General features: G+C 39.9%; 1 protein-coding gene across 1 annotated transcript in view; it reads right to left on the reverse strand.

The window, feature by feature from the left end:
- Positions 1–14758: 14758 nt before the first annotated feature.
- Positions 14759–18915, reverse strand: part of LOC122814866 (leptin-like) — a 42177-nt gene continuing 38020 nt past the window's right edge. The window contains exon 3 of the mRNA XM_044087147.1: positions 14759–15839. Coding sequence (XP_043943082.1) covers positions 15480–15839 — 360 coding nt within the window. The 3' untranslated portion in view covers positions 14759–15479. The remainder of the gene's footprint in view (positions 15840–18915) is intronic.

Below are 18915 nucleotides of genomic sequence, written 5' to 3' on the forward strand. Positions count from 1 at the left end.
TAAGAAGCATCTCCTCGGGTTGGAGGAGACTGTCATTTAACTTAGAGACTTCTCCTCCTCCCACCCCTTTCTTTTCCTTTCCTAAAAAAAAAAAAAAAAAATCTCTCTTTCTACTTGCCTTTTTCTATTGCAGTTATATTAGTTATTGTAGCTACTGTTAGTTGTTATTAGTTAGTTATTGTTGTTGCTATTAGTTAGCTTACAGGATGTCTAAAGAACCTGTTAAGGAGTTGAGGCAATTTGGTTTTAAAAGGTGCGATTCATTCACCCAGAAAGTGGATGGACGGACACACAAGTTGTCTCTAACGGATGGACGGACACACAACTTGTGTGTATTGCCTAGGAGCAGTCTATCTTCAGGACTCTTGCTCCATTTGTCATGGCTTTAGTGCAAGGGTTTTACAAGAGAGAAAAACAAACTCATTTTGATGGGTTTGTTGAAAGGCCCTTTTGAAGAAGGTAATCAGACCTCAAAATCAAATAAGACAGAAAAGTCTGCTTCATCGGCTCCAGTGTCTGAGCCATCAATCAGTCAAACAGATACAGTATCGTCAGACCCTAAGGTTCTCAGTTCCGACAAACCTGGCCCTCCCTCTGTTCCATCTGAGTCTTTGTAACCATTGTGGAGTCGAAAAAGGAGTCAGTCACCATCATTGGAGCCAATACACTTGGTGCCGCAATCTCCTCTATTACAGTCTGTGTCAGGTAGTCACAGGTCATCGTCCCATTCCTCTCGGTCCTGCAAGTTATCGGACGATGACGTGGAGTGGGTGGTGAAGAGGTTGCTGTGGACACAGGCCCTAGGAGAAATTCCTTCAAGCCCAGCCCATCAGATCATGGAGCCAACCATTGCATCTCAGATGCCATCTATTCTTCCTCCGACTCGATCGAGTTTGGAACCAGAGTAGGAAGTCATTATGCTGGAGCAGGCAGACCCAGTAATCACTCACAATATCTTGGCTCTGACATCTGCTCTGATCTTGTTGATGCTGTCTTCCATCAAGGGATCTGGGAGCTGACACTCCCAGGTCAGCTCCAGGGGGAGAATTGAGTAGGACCCTTGCTGGAACCGACTCTCCCACTCGGAGCTTCAATGCAGTTGAGTTCGGCTCCCACATCAGCCTTGGAGCCACCCTCTTCAGTGCCTGGGAGATCTCCTGGTTCTTCGGGACTGGAGTCTCTCTTGGCCCAAGATCGCAGTGCCTTCAAGTGGATGTGGAGTGTGCTGTCCACTGAGTCTGCTCCACCTTCAGCTCCAGCCACTCTTCCCCTTAAAGGCTGGTGCCTTCTGCTTCATCATCTGTCCATCTGCCCCAGAGTAGAGAGTCAGTGCCCCAGGAAACCCCAGTGGGTGGAATCTCCTCTTCCGAACCTCCCCAGAACATCCCCCTGAGGAGATCCCTTGGAAGAAACAGTGTAAGAGGAAGCACATAGACTCCCCTGAGTCTGTCACCTCTAATACTGACTTAATGGATTCAGAAGGGTCCCCATGGTTGCCCTCTGAGGATGTCTCTTTTTCAGACATCCTTGAGATCCTTAAGTAGAGGGGTGGCTGGGAATCCCTCTCCCCTTCTGAGGATGAGTTGGTATACCTGGAGGCATTTGGCTCTTGCCCCTCCACCTCTTGGGTGTCTCCACCCTTCGACCCGCTTCTGGGTGTTGTGAGTCGGAAGGTGTGGGACTCTCCCGGGCCAGTGGACCCCATTCCAAGGAGGCCAAATAAATTCATTATGGCCCCAGAGGATAGGCAATATTTAACAAAGGAAGTTCCAGTAGATGTGATGGTGATAGCAGCGGCCACAAAGAAGGATTTAGCTGAAACTTCTGCATCTGTCCATTCACCAAATAAGTAGTCTCGTACGATGGACAGATACGGGAAACATATGTTCTCCACAGCGGCCTTTACCTTACAGTCGCTGAATTACTTATCACATTTTACCTGACTCCAGAGGGATCTCCTGAAAGAGCTGGGAGATACCCTAGAAGGTGCTACAGTGCAGGGTTTATTGGATAAGATAAATTCCCAGCTTGCAACCTTAACTTCTATCACAAACTCCTCCATGTGCCTCATTTCCTATGCAGCCGATGGAGCGAGCAGGGCTGCAGGCACAGGAATAGCTCTTAGGAGACATTCCTGGATGCGCGTTTGCACCTTTGCTGAATCCTTCAGATCTTCCTTTATTGACGTCCCTTTTGATGGCTTGTCCTTGTTCGGGCTGAAAGTAAAAGAGACTCTCACCAGGAGCTAGCAAGATGGCAAGACTCTATCTGCCATTGGAGTACATTTTTCCACCCCTACCAGACCTTATCCAAAAGGTCAAAAGAATGGGAAAATGTAGTTCTGGAAGTCCAAAGGAGCCTCACTGGATGCTCGTGGTGATCCTTACCCCAGGGGCAGCAGGTAAATAACAATGGAAAACGCCATCCATGTGGGAGGGGGGCTCCGCAGAACCAGGGTGAAAGAGATACATTCTCCGGTCAGCCCTTCCAGCTCTCCTGAAAGGAGGCCCGATTGTCCACCTCTGGGGACAGTTGGGAGAAGAATATCTCTGTACCCAGAAGCCTGGCTGAAATTGACTCAAGACAAATGGGTACAATCCATTATATCCAGGGGATACAACATTCCTTTCCACTGCCCACCTCATTCATCAAAGTCCATTCCAGACATTCCACCCAGTCAAAGGGATCAAGCATCCCTAGAAATTCAAAGGTTTCTAGGAAAAAGAGTCATCAAGAAGCACCGCAGACCAGATTGGATCCAGAATTTACTCAAGGTTCTTTTTAGTTCAAAAAGACAGGGGACTGGAGACCACTATTGGATCTCAGCAGACTAAACAAGTCGGTAAAGAAGGCAAAGTTCTGGATGGTAACACTACAGACTATACTCCCTTTTCTGGGACAAGACAGTTGGATGTGCTCTTTAGATCTTCAGGACGCATACTACCACATAAAGATGGACAAGCACTCCAGAAGATTTCTACACTTCCGGCTGGGAGCCAGTCATTACCAGTTCATAGCTCTAGCCTTTGGTCTCACTACAGCACCCAGAGTGTTTACCAAATGAATGGCAGTAGTCACGGTTTATCTGAGACGTCAAGGATTCCAGGTGTTTCCATATTTAGATGACTGGCTCCTGACTGCCACCACCAAGCACCTACTAATCAGAGCCAGGGACTCCACCATCCATCTCTGCTCAGAACTAGGCAATACTATAAATACAGAAAAATCTGCCTTGTTGCCATCACAGAGTATTACCTTTATAGGTGCAGATTTAAACACAAATGATATTGTAGCAAAATTGCCTCAAGAGAGAATACAAATGCTACGCAGTCAAGTATCTATTCTACTCAAAAAGAAAAAGGTACAAGCAAAATTTTTCCTCAAGGTCTTAGCCTCAATGGCAGCAGTGATAACACTAGTCCCACTGGCATGACTACACATGCCAATATTACAGTGGCTACTCTTCGCTCAGTGGTCCATACAGGAGTTACCCATGTCTCACAAGATTCTCATTATGGATGCCTGCAAGAGGGACTTACTTTGGTGGCTTCAGTCATATCAGGTAACAATGGGCATACCATTCGTACTCCCCCAACCTGTTGCTACAGTAACCACGGACACGTCCCAGATATGGTGTGGGGGGGCATTATCTGGGACAGACTGTCCAAGGAGTTTGGCAAGATCACAAGTATCATTTGAACATCAATGTCCTAGAGATGAGGGTGGTGCTTCTGGCATTGTAAGCATTTCAGAACTCTCTTCCCATGGGGACTATTGCAATTCAGACAGACAATATGTTGGTGGTATGGTACATCAACAAACAGGGAGGAACCAGATCCTATCCCCTATGTTGAGAGGCCCAGAGAGTTTGGCAATGGGCAATTTCTTCTCATCACTTTCTGATGGCAACGCACATCCCAGGGAAATCCAGCGTAATAGCAGACAGGCTAAGCAGAGCAGTTCTCATGCCTCACAAGTGGTCCTTAAGTCAGTAAGTTGCGAATCAAATTTTTCACAAATGGGACCAGCCTTGCTGTGACCTTTTTACCACTCCATTCAATGCTAAATGTCGCAACTACATTGCCCTCATCCCCCCCCAGGAGAGTCACAGAGGGATGCATTCATCCACGACTGGCCCCCGGGACTTCTTTATGCTTTCCCCCCGTTTTCATTTATTCCAAAGGTTATTCAGAAAGCCAAGTCATTGAGTCACAGGTTAATTCTCATTGCTCCTTATTAGTCTCATCAGATTTGGTTCCCCTTCCTTTGGCCCCACCTTCAGGAGGACCTGTGGATGGATCTTCTAATGCATCAGTCAGGAAAGCTTCATCCTGCTCTTCAGAGCCTCAAGCTGATGGCTTGGTTACTCCACTTCCAATCTTAGCCAGGCTTCCAGAATTATCCCCTGCAGTATGTCACATTCTGGTTTCCTCACACAAAAAGACGACTAGGAAACTTTATGCAAGCAAATGGAAGAGTTTTTTTTGTTAGGCTGACAAAAAACATACAGATCCCTTTACAGCCACTATACCTTCAATTTTGGAATTTCTAACAGATGTCTTTAGTCAAGGAGCAGCGGTGGCCACTATTTGTGTACAATTAGCTGCTATATCAAATTATCATGTGGGAGACCTCGGAGCCAATGTAATGTCCCATAGATTATGCAAAGCTTTCCTCAGGGGTACTTTTCTGTTAAGACCACCCTTAACAGAACCTCCTCCTCCATGGGATCTGAATTTAGTATTATCATCTCTGATCCTTCCTCCCTCCCTTTGAACCAGCATCCTCTTGTCCACTAAAATTTTTATCTTGGAAAACAGTCTTTCTAACAGCAATTACTTCAGCTAGGAGAGTTTCAGAATTGCAAACTTTGTCTATCTGTCCTCCATATTTGATTTTCCACAAAGATAGAGTTTCCCTCAGAACAAATCCTTTCTTCTTACCAAAAGTTTGTTCTGAAGCAAATTTAACCCAATCTATAGAATTGCCTGTGTTTTTTCCTAACTATGGCAACAAGGCAGAATATAAGCTTCACCAATTGGATGTGCATAGACAGTTGTGTTTTTACTTGCACATCACAAAATATATTAGAAAGTCAGAGCAGTTGTTTGTTTCCTATGCAGAAAACAAAAAAGGCTTGGCAGTCTCAAAAGTTACTTTGTCCAAATGGCTTACTGAGACCATCACGTATGTCTACAATTCTCATAATAAAGAACCACCAGGGAAAGTAAAAGGACATTCAACTAGGGCAGTGTCGACCTCCATTGCCTTTCAATCCAGACTTCCATTGGATTCAATTTGTGCTGCTGCCACATGGGTTAATCCTCCCATCTTTATCTCTCATTACAAAGTAGATGTGGCCTCCCAGAACAGGGCATCCTTTGGTTCCACTGTCCTGAAGAGTTTATTACCTTGCGCCTCCCAAGAAAAAGGTGCTGGGGACTCTGTCCCAACCAGCAAGAATGAAGCTGAGATAGGACAACATAACATAAAGAAGTTATGTACTCACCATAACATTCCATGTTTGTTGTCCAGTATCTCGCCTTCATTCTTGCATCCCACCCATCCATTCCCCCTCCTGGAGGATCTAGAGGACTTTGCAGTTGGCAAATATGGTCTGATTCCCTTCTTGCCTCTTTACCTCTATAACTAATATATTTCATAAAAAATTCATTTTCTGTATGTTAGCATACTCTAGGGAGTACTCTCTCATATGAGATCTGGGGAACAGCCACTAAGCATCATGGGATATGTTGTAGCCTCGAGCCTGTTGAAGCTCTCAAGCTTTGGTATGCAGCCACGTCAGAGCCGAGGTTTGGCTCCAAACCCAACAAGCAAGAATGGAGGCGAGATGCTGGACAACAAACATGGAACGTTATGGTGAGTACACAACTTCTTTTTATGGGTGGAAGTCAGCAGTAACTGAATGTCTAGCTGTTAATACCAAAACAAATAAAAAAATAGTGAAACAGAAATTAAAGTATAAATGAAAGAACACTGTTCCGGGGGAGCATGATTAGGGAGAGATGGAAAAGATGGCTGCACTAACAATCTTTGCTGTTATATCTTTTTCTCAGTTTAGTAGATATCAGTAGACATATTTTTATTATCACTCTTAAGACACATGCTAATCTACCATTTACAGAAAGAGATTACAATGCTTTACAGTATCATTATATTTTATCTCTAATCTGCAAATAAAAAAGCTCTTGACTTGTAGATAAAAATATTCTTTATGTGTCCGAAGATAAAAAAAAAACACTGTCAAGACTGTTAACTCTGCTGGTGTAGAGGGACAGAATGAAAACCTGACTGTGGCCTTGATGACCCAGGATTGATTGGTGGGTTAGGCTGTGGCTAGAGCTTATAGGGTAGGTTGGCTGTACCCATTCTGGGAGGGAGGGAAGTTATCTGGTGCCATTCAATGCCATAGTCTATTGGTATAGGTGCTGCATTGCAAAACATGGTCCCAGGGGTAGGAGTTGGACCATCAAACCTCTTTAGAAGTAGTTCTCATCATGATTGAACAAAGCAGGCAAACACAGTGGACATGGCAGTTTTGTCCCTGTGGGGATATAAATCATTAGTACCTAGGCAGGGGATTGGTTAGGCCCAAATAAATATGCCTTCATTGCCAGGATGCCAGAGAAGGCAAACTCCATTGCTTTGGCTACCTGTATGATGGCTTCTTCTTGTCAGCACTGATGGAGGAATACCCAGGATGGGACGATGAATGGACATGGCTGATGTGGGGTAGGTTTGATGGTCATTTGGGGCAGAGAAAAAAAGTACAAAACGATACACTGCAAAAATTAAATTTTGACTTGAGACAGTTGGCATTAAATAAACAGGAAAGAATATGCAATTAGAAAATATGAATGCTTCTTGCAGCTGTTTTCTTTCATTCATTTCAGTTTGCAGAAGCAGACAGATTTCTGAAGACTTAATCTAATGTTCATTCCATATTATTGATTACAAAGCTATGCAGTCTTGTTAGGTTCCATGCACAACAAGGAATTATTTATGCCTTGGGCCAGCAGCTAGTACCCTTTTGTCAGAAGAAAAACATAGTGAAAACAGATACTGACTTTAAACAGACAGCTTAAAACTGAAACAAATAAGTAACAGCTAGAGATGATGATGTTAGCTTTTACTATTGTTTCCCCTTCCGTTTTCTGCGTACAGCACCAGGCAGCTTTGTGATATCAATCTTGGTTATCGCCAGGTGTCCAGGAATACCACCCCACAGCTTTCTTCATGCAGGTTGTGGCAGGTTAGTCATAAGTGACATGGCTTATACGATTCTGGGACAGTTACTGAAGAATGTTTTGCTACAGTGATAATTGTTCTTTTACCACATTACAAACATATACTACTACCGTTACAGCATGCCACAGTGGCTACTGACCTCATTAACCCCACAGGATGGTAAAGTAATTAATTACTGAAAACTGTTTAAATGGAGAAATTAAACTTGTAGGGAATTGAAGGGATGGCATCTCCCCTTACACGCTATTAGTAGTGCAATATTCTTATAAGGCATTGTTTGCTTGTCATGGGATGAAATTCTGTTGTTTCAGTATGTAAGTGGGCTCCCATCCCCTTAACCTCCCCCCAGTTTCTAAAACAATTAATTACTTACACGGAAATGTTTAACTGGAGAAATCCTACTTTTGGTGGGTCAAACAGGATGACAAATGCCCCTCACATGCCTTTAATTTTGGCAGTCCATTCCTGTAATGCAGTATTTATCCTGAGCTTAATTTACAGTGATCTTGTTCAGCCTATATGGAGATCATAGCACAAATGCTTGTTAAATTAGTTATTGCATGCCATATTAGGCCTGTTATTTGCTTGATCATGATTTTATGTGTCTGTCAGTCAGTGGAGCTGTCAGCGACTGAAGTGTGCGCAATAACAGTCCTGCCAGCCCCATGAGTAGTAGTGGCCACTGTCCATTCTGAGGAGTAGTGTGCCTGACAATAACCCCAGTCTCTGCTCTCAGTATGCCTCTTCCTAATCTTCTCAGTTTACAAAATGTAAAAGAAACATTGCATCTGTTGTAGTGTTTTTGAAAATTAATAATCTGCAATGCCCATGGCCATGTTGTCTGGATACTTCTACTCCTGGAAGTCTTACTCATGGTGATTTGTTTTTTGGAGGAGAGGCAAGAGAAAGAACTCTCTACAAAAATGTGTCCATCATTATGGCTCATACAAAGAATAAGAGAACATTGTCTAAAGCAGGGGTACCAGTGATGATACAAATGGGGATTGAGTGGGTTGTGTATTTTGGTGAATAGCTACTGACTGTGTGACACATGCAGCTTGGTCAGGCTCAGCCCAAAATGCATACACAGTACTGCTACTTGGGCTCACCCCTCATAAGATAAAAGGTTGGGTCAGATGTAATGCCAAGCAAGTAGCAAGCTGGATCATGCCAGACTGGACCTTGGCAAAAGATGTTTTCTCTTGGAGTGTGAAATGTTATCTCTCTGCTTGGGAAAGAACCAGAGATTGGGTAGGAGTTTGAAAATTACTAGCTAGATACACTTAGTCTAATGTCTATACATAACACTGATTAGAAAGTTTCTCCTTCAGAGGTGGTCTCACTATTTTTATAGAGCTGCCTCATCAGAAAGACCACTGGTGAATATAAGGATGCCTTCAAGGCTCCCTCTTTGTGCTGTAGATAGGACAGCTGCCTCCATGTTACTGTGAGTTATGCAAATAAAAACTGTCTGTGCCTGTTGTTTATGCATATGCACCTAACAGCCATTCAGAGTATTCAGCCTACTCAGAGATCATAGTGTGAATGCTTGTTGAAGTACCATCATCTTACTCTGAGCCACATTTGTCTGATAGGAACACTAATAATGAATTGTTACTGGACTTTAGAATCATGGACTGTCTATTATGAGCACCATATTCAAACACAAGGGTCCTTATAAGTGTTCTTGGTACCACAACATCTTGGGTCAAACTTTGCTGACTGACTTTATAACCATGTCACAAGAACTGAGGCAATGTGTTCAAAGGACGATGGTAGGGAAGGGTGTTGAGTTATCAAATGATCACCATTTTGTGGTAAGCTGAGTCACATAACTGGGTCTATGGCTGGAATGACCTGGGAAGTCCATGCATATAGTTAAAGAGCCCTGGGAATCCTTGTTAGTCAATGTTTCTGTGTTGAATTAATTCAGCTCTCATATCTGGAACAGCTTCTCTTATATATCATAGCTGGTCTGTATTAAGGACCTCGTGGGTCTCAGTCCATAAGGGTGGATGAATGTAGTCCAGATAATATGCAGTATAATGAACAAGATTCCATGGGATAAAATGTCTTCCTTTTTATTGTAACTGCTCTCCTGATATGCCAAACATTCTTATTAAGGTGTAAGTCTTAAGTATAAAGAACGAGTGCTGTAGACGTCAATGAATTAAACAAGATTAAAAAATTGAAACATTGAGCAAGCGATTATTACAGGGTTGGACCTTTAGTTCTATCAGCACCTGTTTTAATCTGATCCTGATTAGCAGAAGATTTGGGATGGGGAGTCTGAATGGATTCTGTTCAGAACCTCAGCAGTTGATGTGGCAGCTTTGGCTATATATGGTTGGTGTCTGTCATGGTAGTAGTCTTAGGTACCAGTGGGAACCCCAAGGGTTCAAGTTTCAAAGTTATGTTAACAAAGTGCAGGCCCATAAGGAGAACCTAGAAGCTAGTAACTGTAACTGCTGGCCTATATTTATATGATTCAAAAGGTTCACCTATTCTGACTTTGAAATCAGGTACAGTCAGATCTCTCACCTATCTTGTCTTCCATAACTTTTCCACTTTTATGCAGAGAACTCTTTGTTAATGCTGTTGCTTTGCTTTCTACACATAGGAATAGTTTATTATTTGTGTGTTTATTTCATGATCAACAGATCACAAATGCAAGATTAATGCCAATCTTTCATTGTGTAAGCTTAAATTGCTTTTATTAAGTGACTCTTCATAAGTCCACAATGTATTGAATATAAGTGCAATTCCATTAATTTTCTGTGCTAAAGTAAGAAACTAATTAACCAGATGTTTCCACTAAGGTCCATCTGAACCATATCAAGTCTGGTTAGTATTCACTTTGGAATACATACAGAAGCTAGTACTGTATTTAGTATATAGCTTAAATGGGTTCCTATCAGAAGAGCAAAGGCTTAAATAAGCGAACGCTGTTATACTGAACTTTAAAATGCGAAACCTGAAAATGTCAAAAGCACAAAACATCACTTTTTCCCCAGGGAAAAAAATTGATGGGCCATTCTCTGGACTTTGCTGTTTTCTACACTGTGTTGCTATCTCGGAGTTGGTATATTTAAGTTTTGGGGGGTGTGGGGCAAAGCCCCCTACTTTATTTTGCCTGTACATTGTTTTTTTTTTTGGATCAACAAATTTTTTCCCCTGAGAAAAAATTAACTGATTTGTTCCTTCGACATTTTAAGGTTTTGCATTTTTAAGTTTTATAAAAGAGCATTCGCTATTTTAGCATTCGATCTTGTGATATAGACGCGCCTGAACAGGGCAACGAAGGGGACTGTCGTCATCTTGGGGGGATCTCGATGCAACAGTAAGTAGAATTTTCATTATCATTAAGGACGTTTTTTTTTTTGTTTTTGCAAACACCATGAAAATATGTATAAAAGGATAAGTCCATGCTAACAATTATTTCCAAGTCCTTATAACTCTCTACTGATTCCTGAATTTACACTTTGGCCATTTAATACATATAAGTAATTTTTATTTGATTTATCAGAATGAATGATGCAGTCTTGTTGATGTTAAATTTAATGCTATGCATTTTTGCTCATAGCATTATTTGTTTCAACTGTGATTGCAAAATATGTTGGTCATTGATAGTAAGAACTGGAAAGCCAACATTTGAGTCATCAAGTGCAGGCAACCTGATTACTTACAGGCAGAGACAAACTGAACATATTGAATAAGAGTGGCCCCAGTAGAAAGCCCTGTGGGACCAGATACGACTCAAATTTTACCTCCAGAATTATAGATAAAACCAAAAGTAATTAAGGAAAAGGGTCCAGAGTTCGGATATTTTTAAATGCTGTATTATTAACTAAGAACTTCTCAAAATAATTTCCTAAAAGTTTACAAATTAATGGTGTCCTTTTATAATATACACAGTTCAGAGGTACCAGGCATTAGACAGCTGTCATTTTAGACAGTTCTTACTTGAAATATATGCTTTATTAGCCAAAAACATAATAAATTAATTATATATTCCTCCTTTTCACTCTATCATTACTCATATTCTACTAGCATGATCTACCACTAATGGTAGTGTCACGTTAACTGTACATAACCATTTGGATATAGCCACTGAATGTAAACAACCATTTTTTATGTAAATTACTGTTGCTCTACTTATTGTGCCTGAAACCACTATCTTGTATGTATTTGCTTCTCAGTTGGCTATATTTGTTTCTCTATTGTATGTATTTGTTACTCTTGGAACTTTTCTCCCTGGACCTCCACTGAAAAAGGACCTGTGTCCAGTCAGACTTTCCCTGTAAACAAATGTACAATAAGTAAATAAATAAAATAAATATGTAGGGTTTGATACAACATACAGAATGCTATCAAATGCTTTTGAAATATATAGGTAAACTGCATCTATAGTTAAAATTGTACAAAAGGCGTCCATGACTATAGAATAGAATTGGGTTAAGTCACTGAGACAAAACTGGCCTATAATAAAATCATGTTGCCATAGATTTACTTTTGCTAACAACTTATCCAGGAGAAGCTTCAGTGGTGTTCTTAAAATTAATGTCAAACTAATCGGACAATAGCTAGATGGATGTGATGTTATTACCCCTGACTTGAATACAGGAACAACTATAGAAGACTGGCACATTCTTTGAACATGGCTAATTCTTAACAACCTTTGAAACAACTTTACTAAGATATACATTAGTATATTAAATAGCTTCTTCAAGAAAATCAGTAGTATTCCATCAGGGACAGAAGCAATGTTTGTATGACCAGTAAGGTTTTCTGGGCTAACTCCTCCAAACTAAGAAGGCAATTGTCCACAGTTAAAGCAACAGTAGGTAAGACTGTGTCTTCATAAGCTAAGCTGTGGACAGCAAACATTTCACTGAAGATATCTGCAATACTATAATTATCCTTAACTATAGCTGAAGCATTATTCTGGTCTCTTCATCTTTGCATAGTTAAAACAAGCCTTTTTATTGTCCTTAACATTGTTGGCCAGGTTATCCTCCTTCTGAGCTTTATTATTATTACAAATTATTCTTTTACGAACTTTTGCAGTATTATATAGGAGTGGCTTAATACCTACAGAGGGGTATTTCCAGTAGGTCCAGGCTCCTCTTTTGTCCTACATTTTTGTAATAAATGTGTTTCACCCTGATGTAGGCATGGGAAACTGTCAAGTTAAAAAGAAGCATTCCAGACAATGCTATCAGGGTATTCAGGCCTGGTCAATAGATGCTGACAAACCAGGAAGGCAGAAGTTGCCAAAGCAAAGGCTTGAATGTTGGATGAATTTGGCAAGGCTGCGGAGAATGATTTTCAGATGATTTCAAAGAGGTTATGGCAAATCATCTAGTGAATCAGGAGAGGGAGGTGTGACATTGAATGTTCTCATCAAAAGTGAAGATATGCTGATGTCAGGAGGTGTAAGCAACATTTTGAGAAAATTATGAAGTTGGTGGACATGTCCTCCCTTGAGAAGGCTGTACTCGAAGCAACTGGTGTAGCTGGGTCTTTTTGTACTGATGAAGTCACTGTGACATTGGAGTGCTTTTGGGGTTTCTGAGGTGCACAGGCACAGAAATGAATGAGATTTGGATAGGAAATACTGATGACACTAGATATTCTTGAGGTAACAAAAATAAAGTATATTTCTTTGTTTCATTGGTGTTTCCTATTTTTGAAAAATGACAAGAAGGTGCGTTCCAGTTATAGCAGGATAACACCACACAGCCTCAATGGGACAGCTTTTACTAGGGTTTGGAAAGGACTTTGATAGCTGATCTTGTAATTCAGGAGAAGCAGTGTGGATTCTATCCTGGCCATGTGACAGCATATTAAGTCTTTGTCTTTGCACATGTATGTGGGAGTTTGTCAGTACGGTCTACATGTGTTTTCTGGACTTGTAGAAAGAATGTGTCCATGCATCCTGGAATGTTGTGATGCTGGTGTTATAACTTCTGGGGTCTGTGTTGCCTGCAGTTCAGTCCATGTATTTGTGGACTGAGACCTGTACCTGTATTTTCTGCATTGAGTCAAAAGCATTCAAGATAGAAGTAGGACTTCTCCAAAGTTGTGTCTTGTCTCTTCTCCTGTTTTTGACACTCATGAAAAGGGTATCATCACAGCCTCGGTTTGGGCAGTATCTGGTCTGGGAACATGAAGACTGTGTCCTTGTTCATTTCATAGCATTTTGTTCTCCTCATTCCTGTAATTATGATCTCTGGTGTACTTTGGGGTAGTTTGCTGCTAATTCAGAGGTAACCTGGATGAAGATCCACACCTTCATATCACAGGGCTTAGTTGTCTTCTGTTAAAAAGTGGACTGCTTTCTGCAGGTGAGGGGGAGCAGTTACCACGGGTATTAGAAGTTAAGTACCCTGGGGTCTTGTTTACTTGTTGAGGGGAGGGGGAATGTGAGGAGACCACAGAATTATTGCTATGGCAGCAACACTTTAGATGCTTTATCACTCAGTTTATATTCTCATTTTCATCTTTGGTCTTGAGCTTTAGCTGGTGACTGAAAGGGTGAGGTCATAGATGCAAGCAGTGGAAATGATACTCCTTTGTAGAGTAGCCGGGCTTATTCTATATGAAAGTGAAGAAGACTGGCAGTCTGGCAGTATATTAGCAGCTGCTTCTTCAGACCGATGTGTCAGTTAAAGGGGTTTGAGCACCTAGTAAGGATACCTCCATCAGGTACTTCCCTTGAAAAATATACAAGGTGTGACTTTCTGTGAGGAAGCTTCAAGTCAGGCCAGGACAGTCTAAAGATTTTTATCTGGAGATATCACAGAATGAGCTGGGAAGTCTTGTTGGGGAGAGGGAAGTTTAGTCTCTCCTGCCCAGTTTGCTACCACTGTGACAATCACTAAGGAGTCTAGAAAATGGAGTGAGGATGGATGGATGGATGGATGGATGGATGGATGGATGGATGGATGGATGGATGGGATGGATGGATGGATGGATGGATGGATGGATGGATGGATGGATGGATGGATGGGTAGACTGAGTGATGTGATTTTGATATGAAATGTATTAGAAAAAAACAGTTTATTTTGATTTTCTGTACATTTCTAAGAGTGTATACTTTATACTTCAGACTTATCCTTTTAAAGACTTCAGGTTTATTTGTTTACAAAAAGCAAAATAATTGTTTAAAAATGTTCATAATATTCTTACATGCTAAGGGACATAGAAGATTCCATCATGATAAGCACAACAGAAGACACTTGACATCATTCAGGATAAGAAGGAATTATCAAAATATAGCCCATTTTTGCTGCAGTCCTCTTATAACACTTAATTTGTTTGGACTGAATGACCAATAAGAACATACCATTGTATGCAAGCTAGTTTCATCCACATGGGTTGCAACCAAAAATAATAATAGAACACACCTGTTTGAAAAACAACAAATTAGAGTATATGTATGGAATCAATAATGAAATATAGAAATAAAAATAAAAGTATTCAAAACTGAGTATTTTATTTATTTATTTATTTATTTATTTATTTATTCTTTGCTGCTGGTTGTGCGACTTTAAGCTAGCCCACTAAGGGGTGGCATCTCATTTACAGTAGGGTCTCACTCTCTGACTCCCATTATCACTGACTGTGTCACATAATAGTATTGAAGCAATTAAGATTATACATTTAGCAGAGGTGTTTATGTTGTTGTCCAGTAGGTCAAAACATTATGATTTAAACACTTGGCAACAATTTGTCCTCTGAGAATGATCTCAGCCAATGGGATCTACTGACTCTAATGCAATAGCTTCATAACACATGAGCATTATTTGGAAAGAGCAGGAAATATACCATCTACTGCAAAATAGTGAGTGTTTTAAAACAAAATACCCAATAGTGTTTTCTGTTAGATGCAGAGAACTCCTTAGGAAAAAAGATTGATACAGTGTTAGCAGTCCTATCTGCTTGGACAAACAAAATGGTAATTTATTTCATACTGTGGTTCTTTTGTTGGATCTGTCTGTGCTGCGTTCTCAAAATTACTTTAATAATCATTACAAAATACTTATCACAGAATATCTCTTACTATACATATTTATATATATAGACATTTATCAAAAATATAGTCTATGTATCAATAAATAAGTAAACAATAAAATAGAAAGACAGACTGGGATGTGGGCTGATGAAGGTGAACCCATAATGTAAACCATTGTTATGTGAGGGGTCTTTCAGCAGCTCTGTACATGTTCAAGGTGCTGTGCCATTTTGTGCAGACATTTCTGAAGTCGGTCCAAGGCAACCTTTTCCGTTGTGTATGGAGAAATGGCATATTCCTCAGTCCAGTTCTGAAGGGTGTCATATGAAGGTGTCCGACTGAAACTACACCCCAAGGATGCAGCCAGTGATTGAATGAGGGTTCGAAGATTTTCTATGTCATACAAGATTTGTAACACATTGTCCAATGCCAAACTAGCTAGAACCTTTTCAAAGATTTCCAAAGTTTCATCCATGGATTCTAAACTTTCCAAAGGGATCTCTACAGGAATGAACTCTAGGCCACTGATTTTGAGGTTTCTGGGAAGCAAGATCTGGCAAGAAAGAAAGCAATGCATTAAATTACATGTATCATATGTTCTTGTAGTATGTTTGTGCTGAGCACAGCAGTCTACTTTTCCTGACCATTCAGCATTACAGTGACTACAAATGCTAAACATATCACCACATCATATTAAGAATTAAAAAATGTAAAGATCAGTTGGTATACCCAAACTCACCTTATGGATAACGGCAATCTAATTTGTAAATTATATTCACGGTATTCAAAAATTTAAAAAAAATAATGTAACCCATGTACATAGTAATTAGATTAGTCTGTTAACTTTTTTAGGTGTCTCTCTCTCATATATATATATATATATATATATATATATATATATATATATATATATATATATATATATATATATATATATAGATGTATAGATATATATGTATGTGCATGTGTGTGTGTGTGTGTGTGTGTGTGTGTGTGTGTGTGTGTGTGTGTGTGTGTGTGAACGTGTTTCCCTTTTGCCAATTATAATTAATCTTACTGATTCCCTGTTTTTGAATTTGTTGCACAACAGTAAAGTCATACATGCAGCTGACTGAGAGGATTCATGTAACTTTATTTGTTATATGAGCTAAAAGAATGGTGAGACCCAGCCAGGTGCATGCTTTCACCTGCACATATTTAGCACATGCTCAGTAGTGCCAAGATATGATTTACTTGCATCTTAATGACACACCCCAAGGAGTATCACATTCAATTGTACCAGAGGAATCTTCACTAAAAAGTCAGTATAATAGTTATGGTTGAATACTGAGCCATTAATAAGTACTTATATTTATGATGTGCCAAATGTTCATCAGTATACTAGATTTGTTGTACTGATCCAGTGTTCATTCCTGAATAAAGCTATTTTTTGATTTATTTTTAAATGCCTGCCTTCATAGTATGGGCTACACATATTGCTGGCTTATTTATGTTCTCCTTTGTATATTCTTCCTTGTTTTGTTTTTCAGTGTATTATGTCAATGTATTGTGTAAGATCTAGCAAATGTTGAAAAAGTTGTAACTACCATTTTGGGTTGAGTCGTGGATAAAAATGGTTTGTGGACCAACCTATCAATCTGGCTAACAAATTTAATAACTAGCTAACTAACTAGATGGTTAATATTTCAGTGCTTTACTCTTATAGTATTACTCTTATTTTTGTTTCATTTAAAATAGCATCATAAATGATGATGTTATTTTAATTCAGAACACTATTAGCCTTCCTTACATCTGCATGAACGAAGAAGTTTTCTGTGGCACACAGAGTAGCATTTCCGAGACCCTGGATAGCTTGACACAGTGGTCTGAAAGTACAATGCTACTCATGTGTGTTAATCCTAACCCTAACCCTGACCCTAACCCTAATCCTGCCTCTTCTCCAACTAGTCCTACACATTACCTTACCAAAAACTCTTTCCCTAACAGTACCACTACACAAGATACTCAAGGCACACACAGCACACAGACTATCACATGCAAAACACTAAAACTATCACCTAACCTAGCCCTTAGTTTATCCTTATTTTGCAAGATCTTGCTCTCACACTCTCCAAAACCTTCACACACATACACCACTAAAAGTATCCCCTTACCTAACCCTTATTCTAACCCTAACTCACAAACACTCATACATATACACACACACACACACACACACACACACACACACACACACACACACACACACACACACACACACACACACACACACACACACACACACATAACTAATGGCAAAACTTTTTGTACATCTGAAAGCTACAGTGTAATAAAAAATACCTTCATACAAGCACAGCTCACACCCCACAGAAACAGTTGACAAACTGTTGTTCAAAATCTCCTGCAATCAACAAGCAGGGACTTTGACAAAAGGGTAAAGCAGTGTGCTCTATTGACAAAGTATGCATTTGAAAGAGTGTATTGCAACCATTTATATATGTACATATGTAAGTGGATATGTTTGTATGTAAGTAATAACACAAGCACACATGTTGAGGCATGATATTGAATTGGCATTACTGAGCACCCTGTGTGGTGAAGGTCAAGAGCCTAATAGAGAAGTCCCTTACTACATGTGATAATATTTGGCAAGCAATATGGCCTGCAGAAGAAACACAATCCAAGGTGAATGTGACATGAGTGTAACTCACATGAGTCAGCACTTCGAGGAGGTGGGACTTTCTAAAGTTCTTGACTGCAAAGAAGAAACTCACATGTTTAATGAAATTTTACACTTTTCTCTTGTAGCACATGAATACAGATACAAAATGTTGACCTTCTTTTATTGCTGAGGATATGGCGCTATGATTATGGGTCAGGAGATTCACTATCAGTCTGTCTGGCATGAAATTTGTGACCCATCTGACTGCTCTATAGTGAACAGGCTGCACTGGGCTGTCTCCATAAGATCTTTCTTACCTGTTTAAATAATTTCAAATTAACAAAATGACAAAATACAGCTACTACATCTACAGTGAAGGCTGATAAATGTGAGAAACTTAGAGAAAAGGTGAGTAGCCTGGAACATACCTCTCAACTGTCCAGATTTTTTTGCAGAATGTCCAGATTTTTGCCTCATACTGTTGGTCTATTCCTCATAAAATGTGTGGTTTTCTGGCAAATCACCAAGGAATGAAATAACTAAATAATGTCATACAGTTGAGTTTCAGACTTCATTTCCTTCAGAAAATGCATGCTAAGTCAAATGCTATTATTCTAGCAACTTTCTAAGTCTATAAGAATAATATTTATATTATGTACCTATTTCGGGTCTTTGTCCCCCATTATTTTAGGCTTTGTTCAGATTTCTTGAGCTAAGAGGTTGAGAGGTATGGTCTGGAAGCCTTTCTTTTTATGGATAATAGTGACATATACTGTACCAAAAACCTAGTTGAAAGATCTAATACTGTTCCACAAAAAAACAAGACTGACCTCTATTTCTTTTCATAGGCTAAATAGTACTGCCTTCATATTTACATGAGACTTCTTAAAGATAAGGCTTATAGAAAAAATATCAGAATCACAATTCTTGCATATAAAAACTGTAGTCCATAAATCTGGCTGAATCC

The sequence above is a fragment of the Protopterus annectens genome, chromosome 11.part0, assembly GCF_019279795.1.
Source record: "Protopterus annectens isolate FY-2018-M chromosome 11.part0, PAN1.0, whole genome shotgun sequence".
Taxonomy (NCBI): Eukaryota; Metazoa; Chordata; order Ceratodontiformes; family Protopteridae; genus Protopterus; species Protopterus annectens.